Source organism: Setaria viridis, chromosome 4 (genome assembly GCF_005286985.2).
Source record: "Setaria viridis chromosome 4, Setaria_viridis_v4.0, whole genome shotgun sequence".
In the NCBI taxonomy this organism is placed as follows: Eukaryota; Viridiplantae; Streptophyta; class Magnoliopsida; order Poales; family Poaceae; genus Setaria; species Setaria viridis.
The window spans coordinates 15,041,309-15,058,292 of NC_048266.2; the positions used below are offsets into that span (position 1 = coordinate 15,041,309).

General features: G+C 47.0%; 1 protein-coding gene and 1 long non-coding RNA gene across 2 annotated transcripts; both read right to left on the bottom strand.

The window, feature by feature from the left end:
* Positions 1 to 8,910: 8,910 nt before the first annotated feature.
* On the bottom strand, positions 8,911 to 11,297 carry LOC117852137 (uncharacterized). The gene is made up of 2 exons (XR_004639771.2): positions 9,943 to 11,297; positions 8,911 to 9,737 (listed from the first exon to the last, which is right to left on the bottom strand). It is a non-coding gene; the product is annotated as an uncharacterized lncRNA (long non-coding RNA).
* A 735-nt stretch (positions 11,298 to 12,032) lies between these two features.
* Positions 12,033 to 13,253, bottom strand: LOC117853477 (uncharacterized). The gene has a single exon (XM_034735826.1). It carries the CDS (start codon positions 13,251 to 13,253, stop codon positions 12,033 to 12,035), a length of 1,221 nt encoding a protein of 406 aa, XP_034591717.1.
* Between the last annotated feature and the right edge of the window lie 3,731 nt (positions 13,254 to 16,984).

A 16,984-nucleotide genomic window follows, 5' to 3' on the forward strand; every position in this document is an offset into this window, starting at 1 on the left:
TTGTGATCTGATTTGCAGTGATAGGATCATTTTGTGGAGTTTGTGAAGAACTTGGGGATATTTGATTAAATGTTCAACTGATCGCTGAACAACCTGCAGTGTTATGGTATTGGTTATACACATCTTAGTGCACTTGCAGATCTTCTCTGTTAAATTTATCTTAGATTTCTCTATTTTTGTGAATTTTTATTTTAAAGATATGTGTGACAATGTGTGCAAAAAACTATTGAAGGGTAGGAGAATTCAAATATATTGTAGTTACTAATTTGTGATGAGCTCGTGCATTCATGCTTGCATTTTATTAAACGAAGTAGCCATGAGAATTTTAAACAATGTGCATTCATATGTTGATTGATTAATTTAAACATTTCACTTCCTTTCGCATAACATGATGAAATGCTATACTTATTTTGCCCTAGCAACGCAAGGGCCCGGTATCAGTGAGAAAATAAATATAGGAATATGACACTCGTGATTTAAATAAGTTTACACTGCCTATAGGCACCTTTTTTTTTTAGGGCACTGCCTATAGGCTCCTTCTGCAGAAGTCCTTTGCCTTTAATTTTTCTGGTGTCAAGAAAGTGTTTGACTTCATTTTTGGAGCGGAAGGTATGGTCATAATTCCTGTGATTATAATACCGGAAAGAGGAACAGACTGTCATGTTAGTATATGAAAATGATATCAATCTATGCTTATGAACGATGAAAGAGAGACCGCGCCGCCAAGATCCTGCACCTTGCGTCGGAGCTCATCCAGTTCCCGCTGCGCCTTGGTTCGCTCCTCGTCCCGGGCTGCAGTCACGAAATCACTAGCGACGAACCAAAATTTTCGAGAATGAACGGGAATACAAACCATGCTAAGGGACTCACCTAATTTGAGGTTACCTTGCAGTGCCACGGCTTCTTGTTTCAGAGCTGCCGACTCGTTCTTAGCGTGGGCATTCTCTACCTGCAGCTCCTCGATCCGCAGGTTGGCAGCCTGCTGGCGCTCGGCAAACTGCGTCTCCAACCGCTCCAACCTAGCCTCCAGCTACTGCTGCATGTCGTAGGCCAGCATGGTGTTGACTGTCCACGAGAAGATGAGTAAAAGACATAGAAGAGAAGTATGGTAGGACTTTATTCCTAACTATTTTCATAAATATTGGTGAATATTTATACGCAGGTGATTAATTATAAAAATAAGAGAAAACACACCCTAAAGGAGTGTTGGTGGATGTTAGCACACTAAGTTGGTGAACCGCAAGCGTACGGATCAGTTGCAGCTCTTCCTAACTATCTCTAATGCTGTGTTTGGACGTATTCCTAACTATCTCTAATGCTGTGTTTGGACGTAGATATTCAAGCTCAAAATTCGGAATTGGAATTGGTACCTCCGAATGTCGGCTGTTTGGATGTCCTGGAACTTAGAATTGGAAATGAAACCCAATACCAACTGGTATTCAGCCCACCCTCACCCCTTCATCTTCGATACCAACCCAACCTGCTCTTTATTCACTGGAATCGTCTCCTCCCCCACCCTCCGTCTCTCTCGCAAAGTCGTACCAGCGTCTGGCATCGCCGCCCTCTCCTCCCTCCACCGGTAGGCTGCCCCGCGTCCCTCCCCTCCTTCCCACCGGCGCACTGCCCTCCCCTCCCTCCACCGGCGCACCGTCCTCCCCTCCCCCTCCCCCCCACCGGCCTCTCCTCACCTCCCTCCACCGGTGAGCCATGCCACCACCGCTCCCTTCCTCCGCCAACGAGCCACGCCACCACTGCTCCCTCCCTCCATCGGCAGCCGCGCCGGCCTCCCTTCCTTCCTCCCTCCACCGATGGGTTGCGCTGCCACCGCTCCCTCCCTCCACCAACAAGAAACACCGCCACCGCTCCCTCCCTCCATTGGCAGCCACGCTAGCCTCCCCTCCTCCCTCCCTCAGCTGATGGGCTATGCCGCCCTCTGCTCCCTCTCCACTCTATGTCTGTGTGTGTGTGTGTGCGTGCGTGCGCCAGCTGAGCCATGACCAGGGTGGAGAAATGGAGAAGACAATGTAAATTCTTAATTTCACGACATACACATCAAAACATGAATTGGTATTTGCCACCCCCATTCACTTCCAACTAGCAATTACATCTACACCCAAACGACAGATTTGGTATTATAACTCATTTCCAAAATTAGTCTGCTTTGGTATTGAACTCAATTCAATTCTAGGGTCTCCAATATCTACATCCAAATAGACCCTAAGGGAAAAGCTCTGATCCGTGCACTTGTGAATCACCAATTGGCGCGCTAACTGCTGCCAACAAGCATTTCTGGCGCCGTTGCCGAGTGTTGACGGCTCTTAAGTACCAAATCTAGACCGTTAACTCCTACATAAACACTGAAAAGATAAGCATCAACCTAGTGGTAGGGGTTTATTCCTAACCATTTCCACAAGTATTGGTGAATATTTGTATGCAGGTTACTTATCGTTAGAAAGGAGGAGAAAACACACCCAAGAGGTAAAGAAACACAACTCCAGCCAATCAGGGAAGAGCACACGGATCCATGGGCCCACATCAGGGGCTAAACCACCTTGATATAGTATACACAAATAGTACTTATACCTGAGTGAGATCAGTTCTTACTCGCGGATTCATCGCAATACAGAGTGCTGTAGTTTGCTATCGGGTGCCGGTCGTAGTTAGACTGCAGTAGTAATTAGTAGCATAGATGTGGTGTCTGTGCTAAGAGTTATCCTTCGTTTTCCTTATATCCCACAAGCTGCTAGAGGTAGGCCGTAGCTAGTGACAGCCCTATTGGTCCTTTGTAATCCTCCACATTCAAATATAGCATAGAGCTATTGGCCGGAGGCTCTTGACTCATTCAGGGTAAGCCGGTGCCCGAAGCGAGTATTTTGACCCAAGAGACCGACCTTTAACTCACCTATAGTGCTATCCTTAGGAATCCTCGCTACCCTCGCCACCTATCTTGGTGTGTCTTTGGACCGACTAGAATAAAAGTTAGTGCACACAAGTTCCCTTGGATTCGATACCCTTGGAATACTCTGAGCTGAAAGCTACAACGGTATCCGTGCGCTTGCAAATTTGTTTGCATTCGTTACTTATACCAACGCTGGGGAACTAGTCAGTTTGCTATGTTTAACTTTGTATTAATTTTGCTAACCATCTTGTAACAAAGGTAAATCAGCAGCTGGTTCCACTATTTGTTGCTCTTGATTAGCATGCAGAGTGAACAAATTTTGGACATTATGGGTCACATCTTTCCTGCAAGTATTCACAGATAATAAAATCTCCTTTTCAATATTGAGAGCAAGACAAAACAATTGACTAATATGACTATATGATTTGCTAATTAACAAGGTTCAAATTTCAGAATTGAGCCCTCTTATGAACCTACTCATAACATCTTCCATGCATTCATCTAATCCACCAAACATGATACAAATTTTAAAATCATGGTAGTATTGTTTCATAGTCCTACTACATTATTTTAGTTTCTCCAGTTTGTTAAGCAAATGATCGACGTAATATGCATCTCGAAAAAGCATTTTAAAATATTTCCAAGTTGGTGGAACTTTGTTGTGCATACAAATATGTTTCCATTCTTACCGAGTGTCTTTAGTTAAAGCATTACAGGCACCAAGAATCATTTGTTGTTCAGACATGTCATAATTATTATGCATCTACCTTAAGCTCTCAATCAATATATGCATGAGGGTTAAAATTTCCCTCGAAAGAAGGTAGAGCATAACTGATCTCAGTTAGAACATCATCATGTACCTCCAGTGGGTGTGCTCCCATATGTTGTTGAGGTTGTGAACACCCATGATGCAGGCTCCCAGCTCATACATGTCTCGTCGGGTCTGCCATTGTTAGCAAACAATAGAAAAATTCACAAGATGTTGCCTACCAACTCAAGGAAATAGGTGGTGGTAGATTGCATTTTTACTCAAATTGGTCCATCCAAGTTCTTACATGTTCTTACCACACTTTCAAAAGGTGTTGGTAACCAGCAAGAACAACACAAATGGTAACACAAGAGCAACCCTGTGATTTAGTAGATAATATGTGGAGCTATTGGTGGTTGCAAGGACAATGAATCAAGGTATAGCTAGAACCAGTCAATGAAAGTTGAATAAGTGTTCAAAGATGGTCTTGAGCTGGTCCTAGGCTAAATTCATGCTAGAGATGTGAGCTTGAACACAAGTGTTGTCACACACCAAAGTAACCCAGGAGTACAAGGAAAACAACAACTTTAGCCCGTTCTTTGTCTTCTTCTTTTTCTTCTTCTTTTTTTCTTCCACTTTTTTCTTTCTTTCTTTCTTCCCCTTTTTTTAAGAGTACTAATCTATTTTGTTCAGTGTCAAGACAAATGAACACAAAAAGGCTTACTGCACACAGACCCTTTGAATTCAAATTCTAGTTTCAAACAGAAGATTGCAAATCTCCAGTGCAGTTGCAAAATGCTCAAAAAGAATTTGTGGGCAAAGACAGCTACGTTGGAAAAGATCACAATACAAGCTTTTTAGATTGTATTTAAACTCCCAAAACGGACACCAAACACAAAAGATATGACTATTTTCTTCTTGTGCTAAATTGGGGACAAATGGATCCATGGTGGCAGCGGAGATGTAACTAGTTCTGATGGATTTTGTGGTGACTAAAACGTGAGCAGAACTCGAAACTCTAAAGAATTAACCACTAGGAACCAACAACTACTCCAATCGATGCAATTTAAAACTCAAAAAGCAAAGAACGAAGTAGAACAGCAAAGGCTCAAACTTGTTGCTAAGATTTCACATCTAACCTATTTTTGAGATTTTTTGCACTGTAGGTAAAGTAAAAAAGGGTAAATCACTCACCAAAGAACCTTGCTCTGATTACCACATTATGGAACCCGCTAGGGTTTGGGTCCCGATCTTTCGGTGAGTGGGGGATAACTCGATTTGGTGGAGGATCGACGTTGTGCTGTCCAACTACAATGACCAACAAGGGTGCCATGCCTTAGCGACAGTTACACCGGCTCTGATTTGTTATTGTTCTTTCTGTGCCAAGAATAACTTTGAATCTGTAAGCAAATCAAAGAACAAGTGGACAAGAAAATAGCACACAGACCTTGCCCAAGGGATGAGTCTGATACACACGAGTTTGGAGTTCTAAATCAAGCAAATCGGGTGGTCTAATTGACACACGCATTTACAAGGAAGTAGCAGTAGCTAAACTTGTATCTAAACAAAACTCAAAGCCTAATGTGGTGGTAGCTACTGAATATATGAGCATTAGGTTGTGGCAAAGCCCCTGGACACGTCCCTATTGGACTCCAAAGCGATACATGGGTCAACGACCCAAAAGACGGCGGTGCAGCACCTTGACAGATTCTAGATGTCGACTTGTTTTGGCGATTCCCATCTACTCTAATAGAATTTAGACCTAGGACTAGTTCCATTGGAAAGCTTATCTCCTTATCTTTCCATACATATGTAGAATGCCTAAAATGGAGCTTGTATGCAACATGGGCATTGTTTTTTGGTGCAGGTTACTCCTGGACTCCGAGGTGAACTCGAACTTTGATTTGATTTGGACCTCCACCTTGGTGACTTGAACCAGATGAGCTTTGGGCCTCCTTCTCCACTTGGACAATCTTGTTGGTCTCCTCCATCTCCATGCCATTCTCCATGCATGGCCCTAGGCATATGTGTCATGTCCTCACAATCCAAGCCTCTCTCCAAATATTTCTTTGTCAGAACTGTTGCATGTGTTATGCATGCACGCTCGTACCTTCCTCCTCTCCTGCTTTTCACAATTTTCAGCTCTCTTGGAGAGTTCATGATCTATATATGTATTTGATGCATTCACAAAATCTAATGCAATAGAATTTGGAATATCTGCATCAATACGTGTGATGTCCTCACAATCCAAGCTTCTCTCAAAATATTCCTGCCTTGTGTGCATCTATAGGAGTCATTTCCTCGTCATGAAGTCTTCAAGGTTTTGGTGCCTCTCACCCCGTCGCTTGGTCGCATCCAACCTTAGCTTGTATAAAGCTACTCTGGATCGTGGTTCTGTGATCGTTTGGAGATCGAGTCGGAGTTCTCTTTGGTGCCTCTCTCCCCATCATTTGGTCGCATCGAACCTTTGTCAGGTATAAAGCTAGTTACCTGCTGCTTGCAGCAAGTTATCTTTATTATGAAACCTACCGTCGTGAAAATCAGGCTATCCAAAAGACCTTTCTTGTAATGGTCCCTATCAGATGAGGTTGAAGCCTTAAAGATAAACATTCCATGAAATAATCTTACTTCCTCTCATCTGAGGAGACATCATCAATAGCATATTGGGCAAGATAATTGAAGGTATTGAGATATCTTGCACCAGTTTGTTCCCTTGGGTAAGCTTGTGAAATTCATCCTTCTTGATCAAGCGGACACTTTTCGGAATATGATATCCGGTAAGCCTCACAAAATTTAGCCCAAGTCACCAAGGTCGGCCCTAGGGGCGGTAGGGTGTGCGGCCACCCCGGGCCCCCAAATCCTAGGGGCCCCACCCCAGGTGTGCTTATTGCCCCGCTGTGCAGGTTGCATGCAACCTGCATGTGGCATGGCCCAAGGCTGGTGAGCCATAATTATTGCCCTGCTGCGCAGGTCGCATGCAGCTTGCATGCAGTATATGGCCCAAGGCTGGTGAGCCATAATTATTTATGCATGCGGCAGCCCGGCAAATGAGTTGAGGACGCGATCGAGGCGACCGATCAAGCGCCGATTTGTCTAATCGCAATTAGATCTAATTCCTTTGATCCTTTCCTTTGCTCGAGCTTGGTACTCCGTACTCGACCGCCGCCCAAGGGCTAGGGCCGCCGCTGCCCGCTGGTTCTCAACTTGTTGCTTGCGGTTGGCGCTTGCGTAGGTAGTACTCACTACTCAGCAGGGACTCTGAACTCTCCTCTCATGGCGAACGGCCCTGGGTATGAACGACGCAGTCACGCGGAATGGCGGACAGGTGGAGATCAGATAGGAAATCGTCAATTCGCTTCTATGATCAGGTGATTCGATTGCCAATTCCCCAATTCTCCATACCATTAATTATTAATTCACTATCACAAGTTCTTTAAGCTCAACTGATTTATAACCATTGTGTATTTATATAATTTCAGCACCGTGGGATATCATGTCGTCTAGAAAATATGAATCAGGTAACGAGAAAAGGAAAATAAAACGACGTGTGGATTAGTTGATAGAATCACAGAGAGGAGCTATGGATAAATTTTGCAAGAGTAATCAGAGCCCTGAGAGTAATACGGGCGCTTTGACGAATCTAGATGAGTTGGCAATAGTTGTTGTAGATGAACCAACTAATGGGAATCAGGAAGAAAATGTTAACATCAACGTCGATGATAACAATGTAAGTGACTCTGAGAACACAGTAACTTCATCAGGTGCACATGCACAACCTGCTAGTGTTGATGAGCCAAAAAATTGGAAAAATCTTGATAATAAAGCAAGAGACATATTAGTCGAGAAAGGGCCTATAAGAGAAGAAAATATCGAATTTTCTCTATATGCTGCCTCAAGACAATTTTTCATATGCTCATAATCCTAGAAAATTAAGCAATGGAGAGGTACATGATAGAAAATAGTTACTTTATTCAAAGCATGTTGATAAAGTTTTTTGTTTCTGCTTTAAGATCTTCAAGTCTAGCACTAGCAAGAGTCCTAGTTCCTTAGCAAGTGATGGGTTTAGAAATTGGAGGCATATTAGTGAGAAGCTTAGAGAATATGAAAATAGTGTCGAACATATTAGTAACATGAATAGTTGGAATGAATTGAGAGCTAGACTGCAGAAAAAGGAAACAATTGACAAAGAATTGCAGCAGCAAATCACAAACGAGAAAGAACGGTTGAGGCAAGTTTTGTTAAGAATAATATCCATTGTGAAATTTTTTGGTAAATGCAATTTGGCTTTCAGAGGAAGCAGTGAGCAGCTTTATAATGATAATAATGGTAATTTCTTAGCTTGTGCTGAGATGATTGCAGAATTTGACTTGGTAATGCAAGACCACCTTAGACGTATTCAGAACAAAGAAATTCATTATCATTATCTCAGTCATAAAATTCAGAATGAGTTGATATCTCTTTTGGCTTATGATATCACAAGTTCTATTATAAAGGTTGTTAAAGAGGCCAAGTATTTCTCCATTACCCTAGATTGTACCCTGATGTTAGTCATCAAGAACAAATGACTTTATTAGTTCGATGTGTTAATTTGTCTAATGGCAAGATAAAAATTAAGGAGTACTTTTTGGAGTTCTTGAAGGTGGATGACACACCTAGTTTGGGGCTTTTTAATGTATTGCTTGACATAAGGAAGAAACAGTTTGATGAAAGTAATTGCTAAGAAGAAATTCTTGAAGCTAAGAAGGCTTTTCAAGTTAAATATTTTTTTTTGTTTGGGTTGATATGCCGATCGCTTCTTCGAAGAACAGATTTGAAGAATTCATAGTGTTTAAATATATATTTGGATTTTTATTGAGCTCAAGCACTTTGAAGTCATTAAATGATAATGAACTTGAAGAACATTGCACTAAATTTGCAGAAACTTTTTCTTTTGATGGTTCATCTGATGATCTTATTTTTGAATTAAAGATTATAAAATTCACTTTGCCAGATGGTGTAATATCTGCTATGGAGATTTTCGAGCATGTCAGAGATGTGGATTGTTATCCTAATATCTCCATTGCTTACTGACTCTTATTTATTGTGCCTGTGACTGTCGCATTGGCTGAAACAAGCTTTTCAAAGTTGAAGTTATTGAAGAACTATTTGAGGTCAACAATGACTCAGGAGAGGTTAAATGGTTTTGCAACATTATGCATCGAGAAGAAATTGTTGGATGAGATTGGCATCAACCCTATTATAAGTGACTCTGCATCGAGAAATGTTAGAAGAAACTTTTAAGGTAATATGTATAAATAATTTGATATGAATATTACTTTTAGATACATTTAAGTATTTATTGATAACATTTCATATATATTTATTATAATATTTATATTAAAGGGTCCGAATTTTTCTTTCGTCCCGGGCCTCCCAAATCTTAGGACCGGCCCTGCAAGTCACTTGATGACCTTCTCCAACTTGAGCTAAATAACCTTGCCACCATGTTCCCTCGGCATCACAGAGTTGATGAGCTGTGAAGGAGACCTTCTCTTGATCATTTCTTTCAAAAAGCCCAAACTTTTGATCCATGCTGCGAAGCCAAAAGTTGGCGTCCAAAGATAGGAGGATAGGTAACAGGGAATGTGGGGTAGCCGCAGAGTTGATGGTCTCCACCACCGCCACCCTGCCCTTGGCCGGCCATGTTTTGGACAAGAGCTTGAAGGACTTGATTTTGAGCTTGTCGGGTGTTCTCAAACCTTCTAAGGATTTCCAAGAGGGCGGGATGCATCGGAGGAGGAGGTCAATTTTCTTGCCACTGGCACCACGGGTGCCGTGACCCGCGTAATCCTGCTGCCAACCACAAAGTAGGTTAGCGACAAGGAAAAAGTAAAATAGATAGAATACCACAAGAAAATTGTACAACCAGGTATAATACCAACCACAAATGTTTGAGAGACATGATATCATAACATAGATGATAAAGATCATTATAAGATAATAGGAAGATGATGGTTTCGACCCGGACACTCCATACTAGGCTGACGATCCCTCGGAAGACTGCCTGTGGGTCGATGGAAGAACCACTCCGTTGGAACTCCTCTTTTAAACCTGAGGGTCGTTCCATATTAGAGTTACATTTATGTATGACATTGGTAAGACCCACTCTGTTGGAACCCTTAAGTGTACTTCTCTTTTAAACCTGAGGGTATAAATTTATGTATGACATTGTGCATACCATAAAGTTACTTTTTCTAATATTTATAGGCTACAATATTAATTATTTTTTCTTAACATTCACAGAGTGCGAAGTTACCTTAAATAGAAGCATTACCGTTCCCAACCCAAGAACCATGCAGCAGCAAGCAGCGTGCACCAGCGTAGCACTGGCAGCATGCGTGTGGAAGCAAGGAAGGCCTGGGCGAAGTGCCGGAGATTTTCCGACGCGAAACAGGGACGAGGTTGACTGGGGAGCTGGTTGGTTGTTGGGCTCCTACATGGCTTGCGGAAGCCAGATAAGTCCGGTAGCTTTAAAACTCCATCAGGCCCAATTAAAATCATATAATTCGACATTTCAACCTATTACATTCAACATTTTTCTAAAATTAGTTCAACATCTAAAATTAGTTGATTCAACATTTTCGAAAACAACAATCAATATTTCATAGAAAAATATTAAATTCAACATTTTTCATGTCCTATTTCAACATCCAAAAAGAATATATTCAACATTTATCAAAATAAAAATCAACATTTCAAATTTTAATTTCTGGGTTGCTTTCCTCTTCTCCGACGACGGTAGCAGCATCGAGGGCGGCGCACGGGACAGCGGTGGGCAGCGGATGCGCGGCGGCGGAGCAAGCGGACGGCGTCGTGCAGGGGCACGGGTGATGGCGACGTGCGGCGGCGGCCGCGGAAGCGAGGACGGCAGCGTCCTTGCAGTGGTAGCAGCGGCGGAAGGGCGGCGACCACCGCCAGGGGACAACGGCAGCCGAGCCGCTGCCGCAGCGCGCGAGGGCGGAGGCGGCCGCAAGAGACAACAGTGGCCTGGCCGCGGCAAGGCGGCAACAGAGGATGCCGGGAATGGCGGCGGACATAGGGGGCGGCGGCGGGCGTCGACGCGCGCGCCTCCGCGTGGGGGAGCGGCGGTAAAGCACGCGGACGGCGCCGCCGGGCGCAGGGGGTGCCAGCGATGGCCGTGGTGGACGACGGCTGGCGGGAGTAGGGGCGGCGGCGCGCAAGAGGTGAAGGCGGCGGCGCACAGGAGCCTGAGGAGGAGATGGACGGCATCCAACGGATAGAAGTCTTCGCACGAATCCCTATAATAGACAGACTTCCGGAAGCCATATAGGATCCCTGGCTGGTGTGGCGTCTTAGTGGGCTCGTGGGCTGCAAGGGGAGTGACGGATACTTCGTTCGGCCTTGTTTACTACCGTGTTGCTAGGCCACGGATGAACTACTTGGGCCATGGAAAAATAAATGGAGTATAGGGGGGGATATGGGCCACGCCTAGGGCCGTGTCCCTAGGCCCAAATCCGAAACTACAATTTTATTCGCATGTGTAGATTGCAACATCACTGGCGCTTTTACTTGTTTAGTTTATCCACCATCATTCGTATGCATAGATAAAAATCATGTCAGAAGATGAACGGTCCATAGAATTGCTGAAAGAAAGGCCATACGAGTGATATTGTCCTTGTTATTAGGCTATTTCTAGTGAGGAGTTTATCTCGCAGTTTACAAGAGTGACATATCATCTAAGGTGTTTGAGTTGATGGATGAAACAACATCCCCAAATGTTGAGTTTCGTTTCATGATCTCATAAGCTGCCCATACCATTTAATTGCAAGGCATGTGATTGAATATGGTCAGATAAAATTAAACTCAATAGCCACCAATGCAAGTTTCAACAAGTTTTATAGTCTTGGAAACCGTGCTTACACAGTTTTATCCTGAAATTTCTTCCCTCTCTCACTTCATAATTACCTTGCCATGTCATCACATATACTGATTTATCACAGTATTTAATGTGTATGAAACCTCTACGAAATTTGCATTGGGATTAACGTGCCTTACTACCACACAATTACCGGTAATCATGCATATGCCGTCACTAATTACTGTGCCTTTATTCACCTGTTGAATGCAGCCTTACTGGCGCTTTTACTTAGTTTTTACATATACATATTTGTCATCATTTGTCACCAACTCAGCATAACCATGCTCTTCCTCATTTTGCCACCCTTCCGAATACAGAAGAAAGGCAACACCAGCGTATTGCCAGGGAATTACAGCTTTCAATTACTGTATATGCATAACAATGTACCTGCAGATCATCCTCAATCAAGGACGCACAAATGACGCCAACCGGGTATTCAAAACATATTATATCTGCTTTATGTCACTTCATCCATGCTTTAACTGATCATTGGATGCATTTGCTTTGCCATTGGCAAGCGAAGCAGGCAGCTCCCAAGCGAGGACGTGCCGCCAGCTGATTGGCGGCGGCCGCCGGTGACCGGAGACCACCTTGACCAGGTCGAAAGGGTTGTGAACGAAGTGCACCACCGTGCTCCGGGACACGCTGACCCCGAAGAGGTACATCTCCAGGTACTTCTCCAGGAAGAAGTACACCACGTCCGGGTTACTTGGGTGCAGGAGCGCGAGGACGGGGACCGTCGCCGAGAGCCCCGTCGCCCTGTAGCTGTCGCTCGCCCAGATCCTCCCCAGGCTCGTCGCGCTCTGCTGCTTCCAGAACGTGAAGCCGGACGGGCCGAAGACCAGCGTCCAGACGACCACTAGCGTCTCCTCCGGGCGGTGAGCGCGCCCGCGTGCGACCTCCACGAACCGGACCTTGCCCTGGCTCACCCTCACCATGCGCCGGCTCACGACGTCCTCCGCCGTGTGGCCGACGACGGGGTACGTCTCCTGGAAGGCGACGTGGTGCAGCACCGGCTCGTCGGCGAAAGGGTCGCAGCCGAGGAGCCCCCACACGAGGTTCACCCACCAAAGCTTGCCGTCGTGGGCGATCACGTCGTGGGACGACCACATCCAGCGCCGGCCGGACATGGAGGGGCAGCTCAGATCCTTCTGAACCCACGCGTCCGTGCCGGAGCGGAAGGTGAGGAGAGTGGCGCGGCCGTCGTCGTCGCTGCCGGCAGCAATGCGGAGCTCGGCGACAACGTATTCGGCGCCGCCGCTGCCGGGGAGGGAGACGAGGCCGACGTTCCTTACGCTGGAGATGCCGGGCTGGTAGGTGCGGGCGCGGTCGGGGACACGCACGACGGAGGTGGCCAGCGCCTTGCCGGGCCCGGCGGCGGCGAGGAAGTCGCGCGCCACGAGGAGGATGCCCGGCGGGTCGCGGTCCAGGTCGAAGCCGACGAAGGGCCAGCGGGAGGCGTGGAGGAGGACGCCGGCGTCGCCGGCCGCTATGGCGTAGGGGTGCCTGTCGGTGTCGTCGTAGCCGGGCTTCGGATGGACGCTCATGGGCACGGTGAGCGTCGAGGCGCGCGGCGGCAAGGAAAGCTTGACGGAGAGGTCCCCGGGGTCCTTGACGGAGTCGTGCTGCACGAGGGCGACGCGGCCGAGGACGACCCACAGCGGCGCCGGGGAGGACGACGACGCCATCATATTTCCGTCGATTCGGTGGTGTTCGGGGCAGTGAGAAGGAAAGGGGGGAGAGGGGAATGGATGTCAAATTGCGGCGCTGGGTTTTTGAAGGGTTTTGGCTTGAGGATTGAAATCCCAACACAGGCTACAAGTACACACTTCAGCGTGTATTGATCTTTTGGTTGCGTAATACAAATACAAATACAAATACAGAACGAAAACGCGACAGATGGCACAATCTATTAGCTAACAAACCGGCGGTGATGGGTACGCATGCCTATTAAAAAATAAAAAAATCCTGGCCGGCCGCGTTTGGCCTCCCCGCCGCTGGGTGCCGCCACCGTGCCACTACAGCCCCATCCCGTGCCACCACCGCCCCCATTCCGCGCCACCCAGACGCCCGAGAGAGGGAGAGGGACAGGGACAGGGAGATGGGGGAAGCTTACCAGGGCCGGATCTCGCTGCCGCCGGATCCCGTGGTGGCCGGCACCACCAATAGATCCCCGCGCGCCACCGGATCCCATGGCCGCTGTCGCCGCCGGTTCCCCGTGCATCGCCAGGTCCCGGCGCGGATCCGCGCACCGTCGAGGCTCCCTGCCACTGCTCCTCTCTGCCAGGCCGAGGGGCAGCGAGCGGAGGGGGAGGGGAGGAGCAGCGAGCAAAGGGGGTAGGGGAGGGGCAGCGAGCAGAGGGGGGACCGGAGGGAGGACAAGAGGGAGGGAGAGCCGAAGGGAGGAAGAGAGGGAGGGAGGTCCGGAGGATGAGATGGTGGAGTGAGAGATGGAGAGGGGAGGCAGAGGGAGTTGATGGAGTTGGAGGAGGGAGAGAGCTGACGCGAGAAAAGAATGAACTGTGATTGATAAAAATTTCGGATCCGGCCTCCCCTTTCACCATCGGACAGTGGGAAGACCCGGCGGTGATAATTTTCACCGCCGGTTTGAAACATAAACCAGCGGTTATGTCCTGTCATAATTTTTTTAAGAGAAAGGGAGTTTCACTGCCGGGTTATCTGAAACCGGCAATGATAGGACGTCTGGAATAGCCCAATCTGTACTACTAGTCGTTCTTCAAGGTGTGGAAAAGCAACGTTAACCAGTCCCTTCGATCATCAGGTCAGCAAATTGCAGGGTCGTTGGACAACGTAGAATGCGAACTTATACGATGGCACTTTCTGTTTGATTGACAAGTGAATGTCAAGTTAAATGTACGCACCCACACACCCTACACTTTTAATTCACCGAGGTAGCAAATTCAGAGACTGATGGATTATCATAGGTACTAAATTCATACCGCTAAATGGATAATTAGTAAAAAAAATATGAGTACTCATGTCAAGTCGAGAACTTAGACTCAAGATGATAGAAGGGGTAGGCCTAGAGCTAATTAATCTTAGCTAATCTTGAGTGGAGCACACACTTTAAGATCAACCAAATTTTGAAAGCTTAAACATGGTGAGAATTTGATAATTACCGTAACAGCAAGCAAATTTGAAAGCTTAAATATGGCAAGAATTTAATAATTAGAGCTAATCCTGAGTGGGGTTACACTTTAAGAGCAAACCAAATTTTGAAAGCTTAAATACAGTAAAAAATTAATAATTAGGGAAATTTGTCCAGGGGACACTGCGAATCTCTGGTTTTGTGTTCAACACATTGTCAAATTCCATTTTGTTCCTAGCACACTGCGAAAACATAGTTTTAGCTGCAACACACCGTCCGAAAAAAATGATAATTTCTAGAGCTGAGAAAAGAGAGAATGGGTGTTAATGGACATTTCTGCCATTGCAAACCGGCCCTACATGCCATCTTCCTCCATTCTTGTTTCTCTATCTCGCTCAGGGCAGCATCAATGGTAAAAGCTCAAATAGCAGTAAGGGTGGGACTCAGTGAGAAGAGGCTTTTGCTATTTCTATACGCACAATGGGTACGGTGGAACATAGCATTAAGGTGGGGTCTAGGTTCCAATAAAAAATTCCACCTTAACTTCCCTTTGCTTCCTGTGTTCCTATTTCCGTACGTCCATTTGCATGTTGGAGAGAGAATGAACATAACTGTGATCGACATGTAATAGTTTTACCTTGCGTTAGATCGGGCAACGGGCCCTACGTCTAGTTGGGGTCGGTCGGTGGACTATATTTCAAAGTCCAGTTGCTCAAAGTTTGCAGTAGGGGTACAAACGAGAGAGGGATGGGAAGGGGTGTTCGAGATCTGGTCGTGCTCTGGTCCAAGTGGAAGAGAGTGACCGGGGGCTCAGACATGCGCTATGTGTTCAAGAGTGTGTGCGCGTGTGGAATGAGTAGAAGTGTCTGCCTCCAGTGTCTCTATTCAGATAGGGAGGGCCCGTTCCCTTTTATAGTACAAGGGGACGTCCTTACAAGTCAGAGAGAGAGTGCAGGCGCTGCCTAGTCTTGTCGAGGCCCACGTCGTTGGGTACGGTATGGTTGCTATCCTCGGTCCCTGTTCATCTCGTCAGGCCACTCCGTTGTAGCAGGTAGGTTGCGGCGGCACTGTTCGGGGTGTGCGCAAGGCGTGGTGCGGTACAATTCCTCGTACGGTAGTTGACCTGGGCACTTCCTCTTACCCGTTCCACCTGCTCCCTGGGCCCATACCGAGCGGGCGTCCTCAATTGATTATCCCAGTCGACCCCAGCCGTGCCGATCGGGGGGAGTGGTGTGATCAGTACGGCGCATCCCCGGTCAAGGGAACTCAGTCAGGGTTGGACTGTGGTCCCTCCCCCGACTGGACCCTTCTAGTCGGGGCACCGACCAGGCCTCCTGGTCAGAGGAGCTAGTCGGTAGCCGGATCTTGGTCTCGGCCTGTGTTGCATTGCTAGGCCAGCCCAAGTACGCATCGTCGCCGCACCTCTTGTTGGGCCAAGTGCTGCGGGAAGGAAGTTCTATTGGGGATCCCAGGTCTATGGACCCGTCAGGAGCCCCCGAGCCCCTTTAGGGCTTTGTTGATGCCGTGAAGGGGCAATTGAGTTTCAATCAGTAGGTCGCTGCTTTGTTAGTGGGAACACACAAGGGTGTTATTTGTTTTTGTCTTGTTTGCGAGAAGGACAGGCCACGTGCGGTGACCGGTGTTGTATCCTAGACGATAAGGATGAGCGTCACGTGGATCCCGTACCGTCGCCTCGTGCCCCGGTAACTTCGCCTTGATTTTAGGTGCCTTTATTGCGTGGTAGTTGTTCCGTCACCTCGATTCTAGGTGCCTTTTTCAGGTGCCTTCATTGCACGTCACGGACGCGTACTGTTATGCTCCCTGATGGTAGCTGGTGGCTTGTCTATAAATAGGGGTGCTTCCGCATCTGGAATTCCCATGGCTCGGGTTGTAGCGCTAGTAGGTTTCTGGCTCTTGCTCCTCGCTAGGGGCAGCTTTGGCCGCTCCTTATGATGCAAGAAGATTTCTCGTAATAGGCGCCATGTTGCTCCTTCCCTTTGCAGCCTCTTCGGGCATGTTCGGGAGCCACGATGCTAGAAGATCTCTCATAAGGAGAAGGCATTGTGTGTCCCAGGCGAAACTTGCCCCTGAGGCTGGATGGGAGGATGAGGGCATCGTTGAGGGAAGACGAGGAGCGCGGCTTCCTTATCCTCGCTCTCTTCCCAGGTGGCTGAAGACCGCACATCGTCATCGAAACTGTCGTGCTCATACTCTGGCTTCTCCGATGCGCAGTCCTGAGGCAGTTTACCCAGGTCGCCACAGAGGGAGGAGAGAACTTTGAGCGCAGCTTTCTTGTATTGCATGCACTCT

Bases quoted from the DNA above. Each gene is read 5' to 3' on its own strand.
- LOC117853477 (XM_034735826.1), bottom strand. From the start codon at position 13,253: ATGGCGTCGTCGTCCTCCCCGGCGCCGCTGTGGGTCGTCCTCGGCCGC.